Source organism: Anabrus simplex, chromosome 6 (genome assembly GCF_040414725.1).
Source record: "Anabrus simplex isolate iqAnaSimp1 chromosome 6, ASM4041472v1, whole genome shotgun sequence".
NCBI classification, from domain to species: domain Eukaryota; kingdom Metazoa; phylum Arthropoda; class Insecta; order Orthoptera; family Tettigoniidae; genus Anabrus; species Anabrus simplex.
Window position 1 is genome coordinate 155,495,170 of NC_090270.1, and position 25,414 is coordinate 155,520,583.

Genomic DNA, 25,414 nt, shown 5'->3' on the forward strand with positions numbered 1-25,414 from the left:
AGATAGCAGGCAAAGACAATGGCTTCTTCTGGTGGCAGAGATAAACATTCCTTTGAAAACCATTCGAATTTCTGTGATCAAAACACTATCAAAATAGGGATCGAGGTACATCATTCGAAAGTTCAAACCTTCCCGTTCGAGGAAAAATAAGCTGAGACAGAAATGGCTTTGATCATAACCGCTAGATCGCAGTACAATACACGCGTATACCATGCAATTTAAAAGTTTTTCAGTATGTCAGACACACAAATTCAATATAAATATTACACTGTAACATAACTGTAAAAAAACACACTATTAAACAAGGAATTAAAATGCACACTATTTTATGTATATATTTATATTGAACTTGTGTGTTTGACAGACTGAAAATATTTTTAAAGTTACATTTAGCTGAGTCAGCACTGGAAAGTACGGCTTCCTTCTTAATAAAAAAAAAGCAAACAACCAGAAAAAAAATCAGTGTACCATGCGAGCAGTGCTCGTCACTCCGCTACGCACGATGCTCACTACATGATGAACCCTGCTCGGCACTCCACGCTGGCAGGTTAACTAATTAGCTATCTGAAAATGGTTTTGATTTCTTTGTAGTAATTTCCGCTACTACATAGCTCGCCTTGACAAGCGATATAGATTGAGTAGACATATTCTTAAAACACGATTATTGTACTGAAAGCTTATATTTAAGTTCAGTCACGTTGTCTTCATGAATTGTCTCTAAAATTGATCATATGAAGAAGCTTGTTTGGAGTTGTAATGTTGCTTAACATTCAGTTGTTTAAAAATGAAACCACTATATTATGATTAGACACATTGCTCTGTTTTTTAGTTTCAGTAAAATGATACATATTTGTCCATCTGACCTGAAATGATCGTCCATCTGATGTGAAATGATCAAAATGATCTGCCTTTGTCCAGAACTTTTCTTTTCTTCTTACTAAATGTAAAACCATAACCACTACTAGCTATAATTTATATCAACAGGCACTATTTGCATAGCTTTAAAAAACATTGGAAAGTCATGAACACTGCTACTTAAACACTGACCTGTTTCAAAGTGAGAATGTGAGAGCTTTTTTAAAAATATTAAATCACATTCTGACACTTTAAAATATTCTGAGTATCGGGATTCAACAATGGACAAAGACTTCAAAGTGCTACGAGTTGTTTATTACTAAACTGTGATTGAGAGTGTTTTCCCCCTTTCAGTACTTATTGTTATAGCCCTTCCTATACTTAGTCCCAAGTACATGTCGGATTTACAAAATGAGTACATCACTGAATTTGTTAATCGATTCTTAGTTGTTCTGTTGGTGAAATTAGTATAGTCCCATTTAAAGAAACAAAGTTGCTACTGGTTTCTGGGTAATTATCTATGTGATAGACAAACTGGACAATGTTTTATGAGCCTCCTAATACAATTTAAGAATATGAAAAATGGAATGTCTATATCTTCAACAGATCAGAAGATATTTTAGGGGGACAACTTACCTGAATAACCCTGTGTGTATATGTATCAGCCTGTTATAATAGCTGGCCCTTGAGAAAGCCACCTCACTTCAGTATGTAATGAGAGACTTTTGTGAAAAATGCCCATTTCTTCACACAGCTTTGCAAATAGTCAGCATTGTAAGAGACAAATTCTAATCATGTTTACAACTTTTATTGCTTCATTAAAAACCTGGAGAGTCAGACTCCCTGGCTGAACAGCCAGCGCGTTGAGGCCTTCGTCGGTTCAGAGGGTCCTGGGTTTGATTCCTGGCCAGGTTGGAGAATTTAATTGTATCTGATTAATTCTTCTGGCTCGGGGACTGGGTGTTTTTGTTTGTCCCAACACTTTCCTCTTCATATTCATCACAACATACCACACTACTAAGAGAAACATGCAATAGTGATTATATCCCTCTACATGGAGTTGGCATTAGGAAGGCCATCCGGCCGTAAAACAGGGCCAAATCCACATGTGCGACCCAGTTTTCACCCACGACTCTACAAGTGCGTGGGAAAAGTAATAGTAGAAGAAGAATAACCTAGAGAAATTCACTTGCCTTTTTTTGTTGTTGACACAAGTGCTTGGTGGTATAAGAAACAGTGAATCCATTTTGCATTTAGCATTACTGATTTCAGTCTTCTACTAAACCATTGTTATGCCTAGTTGATGTTTTTTGCACCATTACTGCAAATAGCAATACATTTCCCCTGTCCATGTCAAATTGGCTTGTAGCTTCGAGAAACAATATATATAAGCATTTCCCAGTCATGTGATTGGACAATTTTTTACAAAAAGAAATCTCTTCTTCTATTGGTCCATCTGATTCAAATTTGATAAAACACATACATTGAGCTCAATTTGACAATTTGAATTTAAATAAATTCACTATTTTTTCTTTTTTTCTTATTTGTCCCCAACATTTTGAGTCATTTCAGAGAAGTGCCTTGCTATTGTATCATTTGATGGGGATTGTTTCCAATTTATTTTGCATCTTTAGTCCTAATCATTGTTGAAACTTATCACTTGCAGAGGGAAGGATAACTTCTTTAGCAGTAGTGTATGGCTTACCTCTCTCAGCTATTCTTAAAGCAACCTGTTACTAGGTTATGCTGTAAGAGCCTTTTCACTCTTCATGGCTAAATAGTTAGCATGCTGGCCTTTGGTCACTGGGGTCCCGGGTTTGATTCCTGGCAGGGTCGGGAATTTCAACCATAATTGGTTAATTTCGCTGGCACGGGGCCTGGGTGTATGTGTCGTCTTCAACATCATTTCATCCTCATCCCGACGTGCAGGTCGCCTAAGGGAGTCAAATCGAAAGACCTGCATCTGGCAAGCTAAACTTGTCCTCGGACACTCCTGGCACTAAAATCCATACGCTTTTTAAAAAAACCTAAGTGTGCATTGCTCAGCTGTTGGTTCTGAAGTACTTCTATGCTGGAAAAAGTCAATGGGCTATTTTTAAGAGTTGGGTGTTTTGTTTTCTTCAAGGCATTCATTTTAGATGGCTTCATGCTTTCATTAGATAAGAGTTCACAACACAGATTGCAGCTGGTTCCCATATATCAATAAATCCTAACTTCAGATATGAGTCATTGTATTTTTTACATTGTTTTGTTTCTTTTGATTCATCTTCAGAAGTAGGTGGAACTGTTATTTCAAGATATTTACTCATTTTAAAATCTCACCAGTTTGTCATTTACAAGCAAGCATGTCTATAACATTTACTATCTTGGGAGTTACCTCGCCAAGCAGAACAGTCTCTCTGTCTAAAAACTAACAGGGAGGAGTTAAGGAAGATACATTTGGGTAGGATACCTTCTCTTGAGCAAATTAAAGATATACATCAGTACAGACTTTTAGAATTAATTTTAGTGAATGAAGTTGATTCTAGACACTCGGTATGGGAATTGATAAAATTTCACAATAGCCTATTTATGATAATTATGAAGCTCTTAAACATAAGGAAGAGGATAACACAGGACTGTTCAGTTTCTGAATAATCTAATTTTGTGAATAAACACTTAGTAATCCTGTTGAAAAAGTTATGTTAACCAAATTGATTTTTTTTGTTTTTGTTTTAGTTTTACTGTGCTGCTGACAATACTTGCCTGCAGCATTCAAAGAAATGTGATGGTCATCCTGATTGCAGTGATGGAGTGGACGAGTTTATATGTAATACCAACGCTACCCGCTTCAAGTGTGGTCATGATTTCCAGTGTGGTGATGGAAGTTGTATCCGCAAGAAATTCACTTGTGATGGAGTGTTTGACTGTCTGGACAAAAGTGATGAATTGAATTGCAGTAAGTTAAGAGTCTGTTGGATTTTCCACTATAGTTTGTGTCTGCTCAGTGGCTGCTATGTTGTTATGTTATTGCACTCATTCAGTATGTTATACTCTGCGGAAAATGTCACTTGCACCAGGCCAAATTATTTTTACTTTATAAAAACCACCACAGCGGAAACAGCTTTCCATTTTACACAGACCATACTTGTAAGTGCTTCATATTTTCTCTTCAGTGCTATATGTAACATACAATTGGGAGCTCACCATGATTACTGTTTATTATTTGTAACTTGTCTAGTGGGGAGAAAGGATTAAGAAAGAGATTTTGCTTGAAACAAGTTTATTTTTAATACAACTCCTGTTTGCCATTAATCAAAGTTATCTTATGATTCCTTTCACACCTCAGAAATGTTCACACCTCAAAAATTGTCATGTTATTGGACCTCCTCTCTTCCCTACAGACCAATATTTTTGTTTTATTTTATTAACTTCCTCTGCAACTACATTAGTGGAGCACAGAGTTGGTGCTTTAAGATAGTTAAATACCCCATTACAGCATGTAGAACAATGTCTTAAAACCATGTGAAGAAATCTTTAGAAAGTGGGATTAAATCAGATCTACACACTAGAAAATAAAAATCCCAAACACCTTGGCTGGAAATATTTCTTCTAGCTAGCTGATGATTACGATTACTTAAAATGTCTATATTCACTAAATTCAGTAGAAGTCTGCTATAGCGAGTATGGCATATAACGAGAGCCCCGTTATAACGTCAATTTTTGTCTGTCCCTTAAAAAATTCCTGTATTACACTGTGTATTATACTTCAGTTACAGCGAGAGCCCTGTCACTGAGGCATCCGTTATTATGAGCAAGTTTTCCTTGTTACTAATATTTATGTGCCCCAGCGAATATGTTGCATGCGATCTATCACCTTCGGTATCGTTTCTTCACTATGTCCACTAGCGAGTTCTCTCATCGACATCCACAGGTGATGTCGGAGTCAATTAGTAATACCCGTCAAGTGCTGTTCCGTAAAGAAAATTCAAAACGAAAGAGAACTTTTTTTTTCATAATAAATGCGTGAATAACATGTCCAATAACAGTTGTTAACTCGTTAAAAATAAAGGCTGAAGTAAACAATCTCAATGTTATGTACTGAAATTAAGTAAGAATGTGATACACCTCAAGATATGAAAGGGTACATCACTAATTTCAGAGGATAGTTTATATTTTCTCGCGTCTAGTTAAATTTCGGAAAGGCTATTCCCATGTAAATTTAAGTGAGAAGGTTATCATTTCTCTACGTGCGTTTGAAATACGTTTTCATGATACATATACGGTTAGGTTAGGTGATGCTGTTTGAAGTAGAAAACTGAAATGCTTGCCACAGAAACCTCTTGAGTGATACCATATTTCTCCAAATCCAAGATGACATTTTGTCAGATTTTCATGTGAAAAATCAAGGGTCATCTTGCATACGCAGCCTAACAGTAATTAACACCACTGGCAAATACTGCAGTAACCACGCTGCTTCTTTTTACAACCCCCCCGTGCACGGACACGCAAAACTTGTTGACAGTAAATGCCCGCCTCCTTATTATACATCGCTAGCTGTGGTGACCAGTTGTACAGTGCCTATGTGTAACGTCACTGGATCTCGGAAAATAGTGAAGAGAGAATGACATTCTGTTAGCCTCTACATAATCGTTTCTCAAATCTGCAGAATGGCATAAAAAATGCGAGCCTTCGAATTCTTAGAATGTCCCTGGCTACTCTGTAGCATAGTTATAATGCGTCTACTGTTCCTGACGCTTAGTAAAATTAAGTTTTATAGGTAGCAGGAATAATTTTTGATGGATCGTCGTATTGTAAAGATACTTGGAACAGGTATTGCCAGCAATTTTTCAATGGGTTCTCGTCGATATTATGATGCCAATTTTAAGTTAATGGTTATTAAACACTCGGAAATGTAGAATAATTGTGCAGCCGCAAGAAAATATGGCATAGGCCTAACTAAAGCCAATATTCGGCATTTAGCTTGAAGACAAAGATAGCTTAAAAATGCGTACTGTACAAAAAATACATTCAGTGGTCTGCAACAAGGATGCTTCAAAGAAGTCGAAGATGAAATTGTGAAGCATGAAAAACGCAAGTGCGGAATTATACCGCGGCGTAATAAACTCGTTCGTTGTCCTGCAATGTCCGCAATTAGGCATATACATCACTAGCCGCTGAAGTTGGCCGAACCTGGCAAGTGAGACGTGCGTGTAGCAGCAGCCAGTTATATCTGATGCTGAGTGAAAGTAACAGTTTTATAGTAAGCAAAGATATTTTCCTGATGGATCGTCGTATTGTCGAGACACGTTGAATAGGTATTGCTGGCAAATTTTCAACGGGTTCTCTTCGATATTATGATGCCAGTTTTAAGTTAATGGTTTTAAACCCGCTGAAATAAAGATTAGTTTGCAGCCGCAAAAGAATACGCCATAACTAAACCCAATATTCTGCGTCTAAAAATAGTCTAAAATGCATACTGTATAAGAAAGGCATTCATATGATTTTACAAAGCACTTTTTAAGACTAATTTTTTTTTTTATGGTAAAGGTCGGGGTCGTCTTGGGTTCAGAGAAACACGGTACTATGGTTTTTTCAGAATGAAATCAAACATTCACTTTCATGTAGTAACTGATCTTGAAATATAACAAACAAGTAAGCCAGAGTGTGGATATTATCCCTGAAAATGCAAGTTTTGAACAAACTGATTGCCGCTTCATACTGATTTTAACATGTATGGGGGTTTTGCCGACTTTTACAAAAAATCTGATACAGGGTGCGGCAGAAATACCTGACAAATGTCAAAAGTAAATGACTCGGCAACGCAACAAGCCATTTAAAGATTTATTGCACAGTGGGAAAGAGTAGTGTATGCCATTTGCATCACATACACATACACACTAGGTTTTGAAAATAATGTCATCCAAAATGCCGACCATCCTGTTTGATGCACCTCTGAAGCCTCTCCCCGAAGTTCCGCATGACTCACTTGAGCATGTCTTGTGTGGTATTGCCTTGATTTCTTCACAGATAGCAGCTTTCAGGTCCTATAGTGTCATCTTCAGATGTTGCAGCCTTAAAGTTCCACATATCATGAAGTGTTATTTTTCTTGAAGAAAAGAACACAGAACTTGGAGTGCCAAATGATAGACTGAAATAATAACCAGTATTTGTGTGCAAATAATTTGTATTTGTCAAATAATAATTAAATTATATTAGCTACTAAAATCATTTCAACGTACCATAACGTAGTCTGTTTGCATTTCTTATGTGATGAAATTATGTCAGTTTCATTCAGATTTTTAGGTCATTTTATGGGATATTTGCAGTCATTTTATAGGTCAGTTTTTAAACATTTTTAGGTCATCAAAATTCAGGCCCTAGTCATTACTTTCCATCCTGGATATGTTTTCAGAATGGGGAACTTTTTCTTTCAGATATCTCCAGTGAGACCCATGTGAAACAGACTACTCATACTCCTCTGGATTTCACTCCTGCCGATTGTGAACACCCATCACGTATGTGCGACAATAACACTCGCTGCATTACAGTGGATCAACTTTGTGATACTAAGGCTGACTGTGCTGATGGCTCAGATGAAGGGATGCATTGCGGTAAGTAATATATTTCTTAAGCCTATTCACTCTCAAAAAAGAGCCACTGTAAGTTATTCCTTAAAATGGAGTAAGTGATAAGAAGTTAAGGCATGATAACACAGTGATATCATTACTTAAGTGGCCAGCATGGAATTAGACCAGCAAGGTCATGCCACGTTCGTAGAATGTTGCAAATGAACAACAATATCATTGTTTGATATTAAATTCACAATATATGCTACAACATAGTACTTACTGCATTTCCTCGGGTATTAGACCCCCCCCCCCGCGGATTGTCAAGACGAAGTTTAAAAAAAAAAAAAAAAAAAAAAGAAGCTTGCTTGTAAGGAGACCCTCACTGTAATTCGTCATAGCGAAGAACAACGATTCCGCTTCAAAGCAGGTACAGGCTGATAACATCATGAAAATTTGTGAACAGTTTTGTCCCTCTGACCTGCACAATGAAAACATTAATCAAAGTCATGCCGTAAGTCTGTGTTTTGTCCGCCTCCCTAGCATACTGCAGTTCTGATGATGTGCAAATAGATAGTTTTGTATGTCCAATCCATGCATTGCAAGCACGCATCAGTCATGCGATATGTCTGTGTGTTTTGTAGTTAAAAATGTCTGCCATCGTAATGGTTAGCACAATTAGCTGCCATTCTCGGGGGCCTGAGTTCGATTCCAGAGATTTAAGAATGGCAGGAAGGTTGAGATGTAGTAAAATGGTACATACAGCTCACTTCCATTGGGGGCGTGCTTAAAAAGAGCTGCACTATCTCGTGATGAGGACACTAGTTTACTTTAGTTAGGAAATATTCACGGTAGTTGCTATTAATGTACAGCTGTGAACTCACATCCGGGAGATAGTGGGTTTGAATCCCACTGTCGGCAGCCCTGAACATGGTTTTCCGTGGTTTCCCATTTTCACACCAGGCAAATGCTGGGGCTGTACCTTAATTAAGGCCACGACTGCTTCCTTCCCATTCCTAGGCCTTTCCTCTCCCATCATCGCCATAAGACCTAAATGTGTCGGTGCGACCCACCCCCCAAAAAAAAGAACTATTAATGTAGCGGGCAAGATCATTAACAAAGTGGTAGTTCAGTATCTGCCTTTGGGTGTGGCAAGCTCATTGTAACAATAGCCTATATGGATAAAGCAGATATGGTGCCTCAGAAGGTTAGGGCGTCCCCTGCTAAAAGCGACGTGCAACTCTTCAGTTGCTGGAGGGAACTGTGAGAAGTGGGCAACCAGCACCAAACTACATCAAGATTGCGACAGTAAATGTCCTGACACTGACGGGAAAGACAGAAGAACTGGTTGACTTCATGAAAGAAAAAGAAATAGCCATATTTGGACTGTGTGTGACCAAGAAGAGGGGTACAGGAGAGAATCCTCTGAAAGAACGATGCAGGCTGTATTACAGTGGAGGACCTGAAGCAAAAAATTGAGTGGCCATCATACTTAGAAAAGAAATCCAAGAATATATGGAATCTACAAAATGCGTCAGCAATAGGATGATGGTGATGAGACTCCAGTTTGAAGATGGCATGAAAGATCTATTTCAGTTGTATGCCCCACAAAACGGGTTGCATAGATAAACATCTAAAGGATCTTTTAGAGGAAGTGGAGAGACAGATAGAAGATAAGGAAGTGCTATTGATGGGAGATCTAAATGCACCAGTTGGAATGGAAAGACAAGGAAAGGAAGATGTTGTAGGGCCCTTTGGATATGGAAATGTAAATCCAGAAGGCAACTTGTTGGTGGATTTTTGCATGAGGAACCAAATGATTGTTGGAAACACCTGGTTTAGGAAGAAGAACAGTCAGAAGATTACAAGGTATGGTTGGGGAGACATATCAACAAAGACCCTGATTGATTATATAATCATAGAGAAAGAACACCAGAAGAACCTTGTAGATGTTACAGCTATGCGTGAAGAAGCCTTTGATGGAGATCATACAGTTGTAATAGGAAAATTGAAAGTGGGAAAGATTGAAAAAAAAACCCATTAAGAATTAAAGCATGGAAGTTGAAGGAGAAAAGCATACAAGAAGAATTTCAAAGGGAAATAATATCCTTGGTACCCAGGATAGAGATGGGGAATGTTGAAGATGAATGGAAAAGATTTAAGGAAGCACTGGTTGGATTTGCTGAAAAGTTATGTGGTAGAACATCAGGAAATGTGAAAGACAAAGAGACACACTGGTGGAATGATAGGGTAAAGATTAAAGTGAAAAGGAAATGGCGTGGAAAGCATGAAAAACATCTAAAACTGAAGAAGTAGAAGCAAATATGTGGAGGCTAAGAATTTGACCAAGATAAGTTCACTTTGAAACTGTTCTGATATATGTCAGACATATAAGTATTGGTTTTACTATTCTGTCTTTCACATGTCCTGGAATCAAACTCTTTTATATTTACAAGTTCCTCAACGAGGTTCTACTTGCTGAAAATTTATACGCTCTGTAACACTGGAGTTATTCTATGTCCAAAAGTTTGCACATCATTAGGACATAGTGTCGTCTTGTAGACACGACTTTGTAGCACGCGGTGAACCAACATCGTCAAGTTGCCAGTGTAGACTGAAGTACCTAGCTCTGAACCCTGGGCCTTTTATACAAATTTAGCTCTGACATAATGTTTTCTATTATATTGAATATCTCCATATTCCCTAGGTTCATTTCAATTAAATCAATATATGTTTAAAAAGTGCTCAATAGAATGCCATTGTTTTCATGCCAATATCTTAGTCGGTTCAAAAGATAGAAAATTTTCTTTTGTGGAACCTTCCAGTCTGCATGATGCAACTTGTTCTAGATCATGTGCTTGCTTTGCAGCGAACATGCTGGTGTCATTCTGAGCACTGTTACTACACTCGCTGATACTTAGAAATTATTCGCAATGTATTTTACTTGAGAAATACTTTGTCTGGTCAATCCCGGTACACTATCTGTAGCTGATAGTGTATGAAGTTGTGGATATTGTCCTTGTCCTTTTGTGTTTCTTTGTATTTCTCTCTGTTGCCACACTGACCTGTCATATTGTTTCTCCTTTTAAGTTTTCCTTTCATTGTTCCTGTCTTTTCATATATGACTGTTGGTATGATTCTGATTAGTGTTTGTTTCATCCAAGTAAATTATAGGCCTGCTGTCCTCGATATGGAATAAATTCAAAATTGCAAAATCTTTGTCCTTGAGGCAGTAGTTTCAGGACATCATAATAAACATTTTCGTTCATCGTTGTACTTCTTAAAAGCCGCCTGGTGGCTATGATCATTAAGGCGCTGCAGTCTAAACAGTCTGACAGTGAGGTTAGCCGGTTCGAGTCCCATTGGTGAAAAAAAATTTCACCATCAGAATGTTGGCCAGCAGGGTAGGGGAGGTGGTGGTATACAATTTCTAATCACTAGATTGCATGCCAAAAGCCTGGATTAAATTCCAAACCTCCCCGCAGTGCTGATATGGAGTGAGGGCATATAACGGTGTTGATAGTGATTCGTGCGTCAGATGAGGACTTTAAGCCTTGAGCAGACCCCTTGGTGCTATTCGACAGGAGTAGGCTATGTGCCGGCACTGGGTTTCACCCTCTCCCTACTATCATACATCACATCATTCATTTCATCACATTAACTACTCTGATGAGGTTGACGTCAGGAAGGGCATACGGTCATAAAAACCCGCCACGACAGATTCATCTCACCTCATACCCGACCCCGTAGGGAAAAGGGACAAGGGTTGGACAAACAACAACAACAACAACAACAACAACAACAACAACAACAACAACAACAACAACAACAACAACAACAACAACAACAACAACAACAACAACAACAACAACAACAACAACAACAACAACAACAACAACAACAACAACAACAACAACAACAACAACAACAACAACAACAACAACAACAACAACAACAACAACAACAACAACAACAACAACAACAACAACAACAACAACAACAACAACAACAACAACAACAACAACAACAGCAACAGCAACAACAACAACAACAACATTGTACTTCTTAAACTTATGAACTAAGCACAATTAGAAGGCAAGGAATGGATGTTTCTGTACCTGAATACTCTTATTTTATGACGGAGAACAGCCCGCATTTTGCTAGCCATGGGTATCTCCTCGGTCATAGTCTATAGTACGCCCTTCCTGCGTCCAGGTCGGTGTTCGTAAAAGAATCCCAGCTTGCTTCTCAGGGCATCAGATTTTAAAAAATTATTTTATGTGGGATCCCAAGAAGGTTGATGCGTCGACCACGATGTTATCTAAACTTACAGTCTACTCGATGGACGTATCCATCCGACGCATCAGTGGGGTGACACAACAACTCAAAAATGCATTACCTTAATTCTAACGTAGCTTACATTACTGTAACAAACCATAAATAATAATATCTTGAGTTACTTTTTTCAAACTATAATTGTTTATTAAAATCAAAATATAAGAATATTGGAAGAGAGAAATAAGTAATGTTCTCAAAATTCAAAGACTTAATAAATTGGTTATATATACAGCTGATTTGTCAACTTCATTTGACATATGATGACATCTTTTATCTATAATCTGACCTCTCTTTATCACTTTGAAATGAGCTAAATTTAATTTATTTACAATCATCTTACCGATATGAAATATGTTAAGAAATTGCAAACTCCTTCTGGTAAAGTTAAGTTACCACATGTTCATACTCTCTGACTTAAACATACATTCATCATTCATTACAATATGAAGTGGGTATAGAAATCTCCCTAGGTATATCACAGTTCTGTAATATTTACGTTTGTGAGCCTATTATCTCTAAATTCATAGCTTAATATCATCTCTAATTTATTAGCTTGATGTGATCTGAATTATTTCCTATGGTCTGGTCTTCTTAATATAAGCATTGGACGACTCAACAAGTCCCTTGTTTAATATCATGCAATATCAGCTGTTCATAGCCTACTACTATATAATCATTGAAAGGTTGGGTCCTGACTTCATATTCTTATCAAAATAAGACAATCGTAACTGCAAATATATGTCATGCGTAACCTTACTTGAATTAAAATAACCGTTAGATCTCGTATTAGTCAATAAGCATTAGGGAATACCTTTCTTAGAAGACATCACAATATAAATCATTTATATACACAAATGCAGTAGCAGTGATCCACAATATAACTTCACTCATTGTCCTGATTTAATTAAAGGTAAGTATCTATCAGTAAGAAATTCCGTTTAATGAAATCCAAACATAAGGAACATTTATTACTTGTAGTGGCAGTATTAGATGGCCACCGCTTAATATTACTTACCTGACGTTTGGTTAAATATGTTGTAATTATCATATTATGCATTTTCTCGATGACATAGGGGAGAGTCTTGCAGTACCGGCCACCTTAACGTTTTCCCTTATAAAAAATAAAATGCTGTTCGGTATGAGATTTTCATACCATAATCTTGTACTTCATTAAATGCTTTTGCAATGTCAGGGTGTGATTTTCATAAAATCTTACCAAAAGTTTATAATATTTAAAAATACAACAGAGCTTAATTTCCAAGGACTGCAAAAATCTTCTTCCAGTACCGGCCAGTTAGCATTTTCTGAGATTTATATGTCTAATAAATTACTAACATCAAAGAAATACAGAATGAACTTGACAACACATAATTATTGGAACTGACATCCACTAACTTCAAGTTTCATTTAATTTTTGCAATTATTACAAATAAAATACAAAATATTCCCTTGGTCCACACATCCAACATGCGCCCAGTCTTTGCATTTGGTACACTGCACCCATTCTTCATCCAGTGACTCACAACAAATAATGCATAATGTGTTTTCTTCCATTTCCTTAGTATCTACATAATAATCATAATAAACCCGCTTTCCAGCAGTTTTGTTTCCCTTGTTGAATTGGTGGGGTACTTTCGAATGCTCGGCCAATGCGATTGCTAATTATAAAAGTTTGTTCCTGCTCAGGGACGTGAAGGTTATCTAGATACTTCATATAAGTAACCAACTGATTTTACATATCGCAATCAAAGGATTTTTTAATTCGTCCCATCTGAGGAGTTAGATCCACAATCACACCAACTCTAAGTGCTCTCAGACGATCTCCTAACGTACTTCTTGGCGCACAAAAAGCCTCAGCAGCCTGCCTTGCAGTCATTTTGTTAGAAATAATTTAGTTTAGTGCCATCTTCATCCCGTCCTCAGTCCACTTTTATTTTATTTTACCCCTTTTCTCGGTCATTCCACACCGGAAAGTGATAAGAAGTGGATATAATTTTATTTCTTTAAAAGTCCTATTGGCCGGTACTGTACGAAACTCACTTGAAGGAACTTCCCCAACTGGATATTGTTTAATAGACGATATCGTGAAACTCTTATCGGCTATAGCATCCTCAAAGAATGTATATAATATATAAGTAAAAACAAAATCAACAGCTTACCTGGAAATGGAGTACCTGGGGCTTGAAAATAACTTTTCGCGGGAGATCGTAAGCCGGCCAACGTATAACACTCGCATCTCACACAAGCCTTAACGCTAAACGAAACCCCCAAAGTATGACACGCGGGAATGTAGCATCCTTTATGTGCCACCTGTAAGCTACTGCCATATAGCACCTAAAACGAGAACCAGCAATGGCCGGTACTGCAAGCCGGCCGGTACTGTAGGACTCTCCCCTACACTATATTTAATTACCGATATGTGAGATCCCAAACTTGTGTCAATTTTTCCTTAAAATATTCCATTTCTTCTTCCTCGTCGATGTAGAATAAACTTCCCATTGCTTCATATACCATTTCATCTTTCATATCAACTCTATTACTTCATAAATCTGCATTTCAATACCTGTCTCCTCATATCATCTACAACTCTTGCTAAGAATGATTTCCCTCGACACACAAATATTTACATCCTCGTATATGTCTTGTAACAGGTCCATATCTTTTCATTTTTTCGTAACCTTTGTCCTGAATAATTACATTTCAGTGTATCATAACCTATCTCGATAACCAAATAACATATTCCCTACGTATTCTTTAAAAAAATGTCGCCTATATTAATCTAGAATTACAACTTGGAATCTTTATTATTCTTATAAGATGCTCCACTTAAGAGAACTTGGTCTTCAGCAAAGGCACAATACTGTTTGGATCATCTTTCTCTCTCTTGTTACCTTGTAACTGGGTTTTGCATTATATTCACAGAAGACTACCTACTCCTTATAAATCAATCTATATAGATGTCATTCGCAAGAACCTAACATGTGAAAATGTTAATTTTGCAGACTAAAAACGGTATCACAACTACTTTTCAAATACTGCTGACTTAAGAACATTATTTCCTATCAGTTGGCATCAAATTTTGGTTAAGAGGAACTTACCTTACCGTCCTCCGCCTTTAGGTTGGTCTAGATCTGGTCCTTTCTCCTTCGCTGCTGGTGGGCATGACCCATCGAGTCTGGCAGTTGGTTCTGTAGTCGTCGCATCTGGTGTCCGCTGATCACAGCATTGGCACAAGTAATCCCAGGCAGCTCCTCCCTTCATCTTCTCTTGCATGTTCATCGGAAACACAGATACATATAACATCAGCTGACACATTGTGAAGTTTTCTAAGCCTAATAATAATAATAATAATAATAATAATAATAATAATAATAATAATAATAATAATAATAATAATAATAATAATAATAATCTTCTTCTTCTTTTCCTTTCAATATCAAATATTTGATACAATATTAGGATGATGTAGGCTGTCTTTGTGTAATTCCACGATATTATCTCGGTAATGTATAACCCATCTCTTCTTGGATCTTTTAATCGTGCAGGCATCCATAAGGATGATATGATGATAGAATATCGCCTATTACTTTCATGAAAGTATTGCGTTCTGTTGACGTTTCTAGATTTGCTTAATCCTCTTGCTGATATCTTATATATTTCTCTCCTTTTCTTGATATTTTTCTTAATTAATTGCAATGCTTGCTAGCGATATGTATATCTATTCAAGATGTGGGTCATTTTGTCAGTGTTGACCCTCTTTTAACAATCCAACTCTCATGTGTTTGTTTTTTTAACACTGCCATTATGATGATACTTTTTCCCATACTGTGTCACTCTGGACCTCTGTGGCAAACTATGAAGTTTTTTATTGTGTTTAACTTTGTTCTGAGTAATTGCGTTTGCTCTGATCTGATGAGAATCTCACTTATGAAATAGTGGAATGGCACAATAGTATTGTAGACTTCTTTATTAAAATTGTCCATTAAGGTGCGTTTGTGTCCTAGGTGAGTGGAAAACAGTACACACTCCTTGAGCTTAAGTTAAGGTACCGCTGATAATACTGTACTGATTTCTCAGAAATGCCTCAAGCTTTGGCCATACATTTTTTTACTCGAGAAAAATGTGTGTTCCTTATTGCTTCTTCATTATAGGCAAGATTCCTGAAAAACTTCATAACCTTTGATGTTATTCATCAAGCCATAGTTCAGTGACAAAATACATGCAGAAAATTTATCATGTGTAGTATTCTGTGTAGTAAAAGCTTCAATAAAAAAGTTAGGAGTTAACTTTCCTTTGTATTCAGAAAAACCTGTCTTTAATTAAAGAGCTATGAGTGAATATGAATTGAGCTTCTGTATCTTCACATTTCAGATGAAAATATGTGTTCATATCGAAAGGATTGCTCCAACTATTGTCACAATGCTCCTGAGGGTATGGTATGTTCTTGCCCAAGTGACTTGTTTCTGCAACCTGATGGTCTTACTTGTCTGGAATGGCACCCATGTAACATGTGGGGCACGTGTTCTCAGTTGTGTGAGCAGCATAAGGCTCGACACAAGTGTACCTGTCAACTTGGCTATGTGCTGCAAGCAGATCACTACACCTGCAAGAGCAATGGTATGTCTTAAATATGCACTATTTCCAAATTCTATCCCAAAAACAGCTTACTTACATTGCAAATTCTGTAATATATCATTTAATATTGGCCCATGGTCCTACCATTTTGAATTAATTGTGAAAGACACTTAATGAGACTAGGCTAATGTTCTGCTGACATTTGATAATATTGAATCATTTTATATCTATTCTGTTCTTACCCACTTGATGATTTTGATTGTTTTGTTTTAGCAATATTGTGACATTCAGTTGTTAAGTATAGAGTCCGTAGTCATACCCTTTACAGAATTTCTCAATCATTTTTATCTTTAATGCCAAAACCATCTTATTTAACATTGTCAGCCTTTAAAATAATTTAATTGGCAATTGTTGAGAACTTCAGTGGCAAAGTTAAGTTATTACTCACATTAGAAAAATAAGGAACTGTCAGCTATATTATACCTAATAGCGAAAATCTTCATCAACAATATGGATCTTACCTTGTATCATAGGACCAGCTGCCTGCCAATGTGATCTAGGCATGCATTTTAAACTGACCTGAGATGTTTGAATAAGATTAATGTAGCATCAGGCAATCAAGTAACATAACTATGAATTTGTATATGATGATGCTGGATTTAGAATGTTAAACTAGTAGTATTTCTTGTATTATTTTCTTTCCATGGAATTGCTTGTTGTACTCTTGTTGTTAGGTAATTATATTTTAACATTGTTATCACACTACCGTAAGTGACCATTGCACCAGGATACTTCCCAATTGTGATGTATTTGTTGTTGTTGATGATGATGATGATGATGATGATGATGATGATACATCATCTATCCCATCCCATACATTCCCATCCACTCTCCTCTCCAAGTTACGGATGACCACCAACTGGGGAGAGAGTATTCATCGAACCCAGAAGCATATACCTTGGATGTGGTTGTTTATTTTGGTATGTTCAAGATTAGCCATGTAAATTTCAGATAATATTCTGAAACCTGAGGCTCCCATTGGGAGGCCAATTTTGTGATAGATATAGTTATGAAATGTAAAGAAGTTATTGTCCAATATAAACTTAAGTAAGGTTATGAATTCATTGATTTCCTGTTCACTAAGTTTATTATATTTATTCAAATTGTTTTGGATTATGTTTAAGGTTTCTTTTATAGGAATATTAGCATACATGTTTGTTACATCAAAACAAAAAAAATGCAAGGTATGTGAGGGAGATAGTACTACCAATGTATCCACAAAGACGCACATGAAATGCTGTCAGTTGGTACACTTATTTATTTCACTGTAACTTCACATAAACATACAAATACACATACCTAATCAACTGCTGTCACAAACAAAATACACACATCAACAAACCGTCATTTTAACAATTGTCTATCACAGCACATGGAGATTGCAATCTTAAAACACAGTTGAAACAGTTGACTGCTGACAGCTACAGCATGTTGGTTCAACACAACACAAGGTCACAAGTACAATTCCTGTTAAACCATAACTCCTACTACACAATAACTCATCTCTACCATGAAGACCACCTGCTTATATATGTGCCTGGCCAGGCTTCTATAAAGGTACATTTTCTCGTAAATTCTCGAGTGCTTAAGGCCCAGATATAATGTACAGAATATTCTACTGAGTTCTCGTCTACCTAGTACCATTCTGGATATTACAATGAGTTACACAATACTGTAGCAGACTACACATCATATACAGGTAATAATAAATTATATAATATTAATTACAGGTTCTTACATTAACTAACCTCATATAAATATCTATATACATCAAATGTTTCACGACATAACCTCACAAATAATGCGATTGTGAACTAATAATGATACTAATAAGTGGATGTACATAACAAGTAGTAGTAATATAATAATAATAATAATAATAATAATAATAATAATAATAATAATATGTACCATTTCATTGCCCGATTTGCGTCATGATCGGGAGTTGCATTCCTAATACTTGCCATGCATCGCGATAAAAATGGCGGAGGTTACATAATGAAAGAGAAAATGCAGATATAACTAATCAAGTAGGCCATGAGTTGATATTGCAACGATCGGACCTTAGCAATCCAAATGGCCGTGATAAAGAGAATCAGATTGTTGTCCCGAGTAAAAAAAAGACGACTTTAAAAAAAAATCGTATTGATCATCGGAACGAGATTGTGAGCAAGAATTGATATTCAAGAAAAGAAGAGGTTGAATTTACAGAAGAAATCTGCGAATAGTATAATTACGGCGGTAAATAAGCCATAAAGTACGAAGTAAAAGCATCGGGCGTGAAAGCAGTGAATCGCCCATAAGATTTGCCAACACGAACTCATAGCCGAAATTTTAAAGAAGAATTAGAGATCGGCAGCTTATTCTTTAAGCTAGCGACAAACTAGAAATACCTAAAGTATTTGGGCTAAATATTGCATCTTCACGAATAACTTACTAGATAGCTAAAATATATATTCAAAATTATTTATTCCCTAATGCTATCTTTCATTATGTTTTTACCGCACGTAATCGACGGAGATACGATGGCTAGCTAAACCACAAGAATGGGATCGCAATCCGGTGGGAGCCCTTGCCAGCCGACATCACCCACACCCGAGGCCAGTCACCAGTAACCAACGATGACGTGAACCGCAAGTCGAGTCGGGAGCCAAGGGAGATCCAGAATGAAGACCATCCCAGTCGAATAACGAAAGCAAGATAAGTCAAGTTCCTTATATTTAAATTTTCGTAGTTAGAATTACGTATATTTGAATGAACGATAGTAAATATTTAATTTAATATATGATTGCAATATGGTTAATGTTTAATTCTTCAAGATAAAATTCTATGAGTAGGGTCATTAAAAAGGAATCCTTATAGCTTATTTAAGATACGGAGTTAGGTAGTCTTTGACGTTTCAAATCTATAATCAACGAGTAGGAGTGCTTGTTTATTTTATGTGAAGCTTTGAAAACCGACGTTATCGATGTAATTCTGAAGACTTATGCCTTTCACTGGGTAATTCAACTCCAGTCCAATGCAGAATGGTATTAGACCGTCTTCTAGATTAATAGAATTTCACTTGACGATAACTTGACACCAAAAGTAAGTAAGTAGAACCTGAAATATTAACACTCGCATTGTTTTGATGAGAATATGTGATTGCTTGTGTTACGGAATGCCGTAAACCCATGATTGATGATGAGAATATGTGATTGCTTGTGTTACGGAATGCCGTAAACCCATGATTGATGATGAGAATATGTGAATGGATTATACGTATACTGCACTACAGTTAGAGCAACGAATGATTTTGTTAGGTGGAATCGTTGTTATGATCGATAATCTAGATTATAAGCTAAAGAATGGAGATAGGGAAGTGTATATGTAATAAGGAATTGTTATTGGCAGAATGAGTATTTGGAGAAATACGAATAGATTGGAGCAGTTGGTAATATTTAAGCAACATAATGCTAATGTTACGTTACAGTTGATGTTTTCGTCGTGTGAATTACGTAGCAGTATACGAAGTCGGGTTATGTGGCACATGCATACGATTGTAAGAGGTTAATGAACTTACAGGCTACTTATGGTATACGGTCATCAAAAATTATATCCTAAAACAAGGCATTCGCGATTGAAAGTCAACATATATTTATTTTTTTCAGTTGAATCTCACATAATAAGCTAAGCCTAAGTTGAAGTTCTGTCGAACGCAGGTTTGGAGGGAGGAAACGTCTTCATGACTAAAATGACTACTGCTTATGGACAGGCAAATTTCGGATACCATTTTCTGTTTTAATTTCGCAGAAAGATGTTTATTCACGAATGGAAGTATTGCATTCCTAGATGTTTGATTAGCTTGTTTGCATACGTATGTTATGATAGGCTAATCCTATTTATTTATTTTTCAGGTGGTTTTATGACCAAATTAGTTTACCTAGTATAAAGAATATTTTATTTTCGGTTTTATTTTGAGTCGATATATATATAGCTGTATGGTGATTCTTGAACCATATTTATGGAACTTACTTATGTTGTTTTCGTTATTACACAATGAAGACATGAGAAAACAAAGAAAGCAAAGATCATAAATTTATGGATTTTTTTTTTTTTTTAGGATATACAATGAAACTCTAATGTTATTTTAATGATGTCTAGTTGATATTTGAGTGGTACTTAGTTAATATTCTTGATATTTCGACATTATTTTGCCGATATTCCATGGTGTTTCAGTCACTTCAGTGACCTTTCAATAATTATTAAGCAATATAGAAACATTATTTTGCCGATATTCCATGGTGTTTCAGTCACTTCAGTGACCTTTCAATAATTATTAAGCAATATTGAAACATTATTTCGCCGATATTTCATGGAGTTTCAGTCACTTCAGTGACCTTTCAATAATTATTAAGCAATATTGAAACATGATTTCGCCGATATTTCATGGTGTTTCAGTCACTTCAGTGACCTTTCAATAATTATTAAGCAATATTGAAACATTATTTCGCCGATATTTCATGGAGTTTCAGTCACTTCAGTGACCTTTCAATAATTATTAAGCAATATTGAAACATTACTTCGCCGATATTTCATGGAGTTTCAGTCACTTCAGTGACCTTTCAATAATTATTAAGCAATATTGAAACATTATTTCGCCGATATTTCATGGTGTTTCAGTCACTTCAGTGACCTTTCAATAATTTTTAAGGAATATCTAAACATGATTTTCACCGATATTCCAAGGTGTTTCAACCATTCCAACGACATCTCGACAATGTTTAGGGGATATTTTATAAGGTTTTAATAACATTTCGATGAATTATCAATATTTCAAAAATATTGAAACGAGATTGTAATGTTAAATGTCAACGATTTTTTTTATATGATAAGAAAATATTGAATTGTATCTCAATTTGGAATTGGAATTCCTAAGAGTGTAACAGAATATGTAATTCTAATTATACTTCACTCCAAGTACAACGAACTTTCAATAAAATAGGAGATAAGGATTTCAACTGGAATTCTTGTTATTTATTCAATTCATCATTGGAAGAGATATTAGATGGAGTACTTATAAATAATCAATAGATAAAGTCAAAGATCTATTTTATTCTTGACTACAGTTAATTGGAATTGGTTTTGCGGACGGATTTGGGGAAAAGGCTGTGCATTTCTCAGTTGAGTCCACGATATAAAAAAGGTTAATTGATATGTATATCCCTGAAATGTATTGTGCAGCGAACGAATATATGATTTGATGATAAAAGTATGGTTCTCATGTGTTATTCACCGAGATAATCCAGTATCGGTGTAGATAAATGAATGCACATGTTGGATGGGATGGAAGATACAAATAATTTTTTTTTGTTTGCAGATACAGATGATGGTAATATGATTTGGTCGCAGACCTAAGCTGATGTAATTATTTTATTCTTACCTGCGTGTCGTCCTAAATTTTTAGGAGATGATTATATTTATTTGTCCATCCAACATTTTATATTAGATTATTAGCCGGAGTATTTGAGGCAGTGAGGGAAAAGGCACAATACGAATAATGTACCCCGTACGGTGCAAATAATAATAATAATAATAATAATAATAATAATAATAATAATAATATATTTTTAATAAGGGACTGTGGAAAATCTTCAAAAGACACTTGTTAAGGGTCCGCATTCCACAAGTGTGTGGGATTCTTACTCACTAAAAACCACACACCCTTTTCCCACGATGTGTATCATCACCCCGGAACCACTCTCACATTACTTCAGGGTGATATCATGCTTACTTTGTCTTTCAGACTTCTTTTTTCTTCATTTCTCCTTTATGAACGTTTGTACGCTTCCAAATTCTTCTTCTTCTGGCGAAGGACATCCTCCACATACACTGCCACACGATCCCAAGATTCCTGGTTTCGTAGCATCACAGAAATATTATCTGCTGTCAGTTCTCCTAGTTCAGTTTCCACACATCTTCTCTGTATCATCCAGTGGCCACACACAAAGAAGGTGTGAAATACCTCATCGATGTCATCACAGTATACGCATGCTGCATCACTTGCTCTGCCCACTCTATGCAGGAATTTCTGAAAATATCCATGTCCTGTTAGAAGCTGCGTGAGGTAATAGTTTACTTCACCGTGAACCCTTTCCACCCAGATATCCAAGCGTGGTATCAGTCGCTTGGTCCATTTACCCTGAGGGTTACTTTTCCATCTGAGTTGCCATCGCCTCATCCATTGACTGAAGGCACGCTTCTTTGCACTTTTCTTTCCCAGCTCTCGTTGGGTATGCCAGATTTCTTGTCGCTCCAATGCAAGTAGGTCTATTGGGGCTATTGCTGCCACCATGAGGATTGCAGGTTCGGAAACCGTGCGGTTTTCATATGCAATACGTAAAGCTGCTCTTCGTTGTACGGCAGCTATCCTCCGATACCAAGCAAATCTCAAGGATTCAGCCCAGATTTCAGAACCATATAGGAGCATTGACTGAATTGGCGACATGAGAAGACATCGTTTAGTGGATTTCGGGCCTTATATATTTCCCATCAGTCTGCTAAGTGCAGTCATGTATTTTACTGCCTTATCTGTCGCTCTCTGAATATGATTCCAGAATGTGAGCTTGGAGTCAAGTGTCATGCCTAAATATTTTGTGTTCGCAGATGTTTCAGTCACTAACTCTCCAAGAGTCATTGGCACAAGAGTCTCGATCCTTTTCGTCGTCAGAAGAACTATCTCCATTTTGTTTTCGGCCAGTGTTAGAGTGTGACTCATCATATATTCTTTTATGTGCTGCATCACCTGGTTCAGTTTGATTTGAGTCATTTCAACATTACAAGTCACTAACAAAGTGGCCACATCATCAGCGTAGCCCACAATCTTCATGTCCTCTGGCATCTCCAAATGTAACAAGTCATCATACATTATGTTCCAGAGATCTGGACCAAGGATCGATCCCTACACTGCACCAGCCATCAGACATTTTGTCTTTTGTCCATCTTCCGTATCATACAGTTGAATGCGGTCTTTGAAGTAATCTCTCATTATGCACATAAGATATTGTGGTAGCTTGAAAGTTCCTTCAAGAGCTACCAACATGTCGCTCCTCCTTGCCGAATTGAAGGCATTCTTCACATCCAGGGTCACAAGAAGTGTCAATTTACAGGAGTGATGATTGCCCGTTTGTGCTCTTTCTGCACCAAGTTTTCCTTTCTGCACTGCATCCAACGTCGAGTGCCCTCACCGAAATCCATGTTGGAGAACAGATAGATCCCCTGCTAGTTGAACTGCTGCGAGGATTCTGGGCTGCAGAAGTTTCTCCAGGCCTTTTCCAGCTCTGTCCAGCATACATAGAGGTCTATAACCACCAAGTTTTCCTTTATTGATCAAAACCAATCAGGTCATTTTCCATCGGGGACTAAAAACACCCGCTTGCAGGCAGTGATTGTACATATTCAGCAACAGTTCTGGACAGAGTTTTGATATTATCTTTAGCACTTCTGCAGGTATACCATCTGGTCCTGGGGTCTTCTTGTTTCTAAGGGAGCTAATAGCTCTATTCAACTACTGTGAAAAGGGGAATATCATCCAGTTCTTTTTCATCGTCACAGTCAATCCTCCCTGGATGGTCTGGGAATAGGGATAGGATATCCACAATTTGTTTAATGGTTTGCGGATCCATACTCGGGGTTGAAAATGTCCCAAGTTTATTCATTAAAATCTTGTAACCTGGTCCCCATGGATCATCTTCTGCCTCTTTTGTCAACGCCCACCATTTATTGGCTTTACTCTTTCTAATTGTGTTACGGAGTTCCTTCTTCGCTGACTTGTACTCCACTGTATTCTCTGGACTGCCTTTCATCCTCTGAGCCCTGCGTCGAAGTCACACACAATTCCTTGTCAGTTCAGCAATCTCTTCAGTCCACCAGTATGCTGGGCGCTTGCTATTTCGTGGTCTCTTTCGGGACATTGAGGCATTGCATGCTTGGTGGATTAGCTGCATGGTGAGTTCAACACATACGCCAGCTGCTTCTTTCCTTCTGTGACCAAAACATTTTTCTGTTATGTTCTCCATTCCATTCCATTCCATTCCATTCCATTCCATTCCAGTAATAATAATCATCATCATCCTGCTACATTCATGTATATCTGAGACAAAACTAACTGATAGGTATTTACTGAGTCTGCATATTAGGTGTTGTTGAGGTGATTCAGGTGGATTTAACTTTACTAGTATGGTAAAATTGAATTTATCTAGAACTCAGTAGTAATTACCGCATATATTTGAACTGTTATTAATTGAGAACTTCTGGTTGCTTACAGATTCCTCCGTTCCATATGTAATATTCAGCAATCGTCATGAGTTGCGCAGTGTTGATCTCCATACCTTTAATGTGAAGGCCTTGATCATGAGTTTAAAGAACACAATTGCACTTGATTTTTATCATACTCCTGAAGGCAATATGATATTCTGGACTGATGTCATTGATGACAAGATTTACCGTGGAACTCTCATCAGCGGTTGTAAGTGTATTAATCTTTTCCTTTTTTTCTTTTTTTTTTTTTTCCTGCAGAGTATGTGTGCTTTGTGTAGCCCAAGTATTGAAATTGTTACTTTTGTGATAATTTTACAGTCTGCAAGTTGTTCTCCCTTTAGGTTATTTATCTTGAATTTGAGAACTCTTAACAGACGGTCTTGTGTAATTTTACTTCATTTTCTAGGAATATTAGATTAACAGCTATTTTTTTAAATTTAATAATGATGTTATTGGTTTTACGTCCCACTGACTACTTTTGACCATTTTCGTAGATGCCAAGGTGCTGGTATTTTGTCTGGCAGGAGTTCTTTTATGTGCTAGGAAATCTACTGAGACAAGGCTGACGTATTTGAGCACCTTCAAACACCACCAGACTGAGCTAGAATCGAACCTGTCAAGTTTGGGTCAGAAGGCCAGTGGCTAAACCATCTGAGCTGCTCAGCCTGGCTAATTTTCAAACTGCCCTTGATGATAAAGGAATCAAGATAATCAGTCATTTAATAAACACCATTCACTAT

At 36.8% G+C, this 25,414-nt stretch overlaps 1 protein-coding gene across 1 annotated transcript in view; it reads left to right on the forward strand.

Annotated features, from left to right (window-relative positions):
- The window catches only part of LRP1 (LDL receptor protein 1), a 744,558-nt gene that overhangs the window by 152,879 nt on the left and 566,265 nt on the right, over positions 1-25,414 (forward strand). Inside the window, exons 18-21 of the mRNA XM_068228249.1 lie at positions 3,574-3,793; positions 7,272-7,448; positions 16,113-16,358; positions 24,682-24,882. Of these exons, the coding sequence (XP_068084350.1) occupies positions 3,574-3,793; positions 7,272-7,448; positions 16,113-16,358; positions 24,682-24,882 (844 nt within the window). The remainder of the gene's footprint in view (positions 1-3,573; positions 3,794-7,271; positions 7,449-16,112; positions 16,359-24,681; positions 24,883-25,414) is intronic.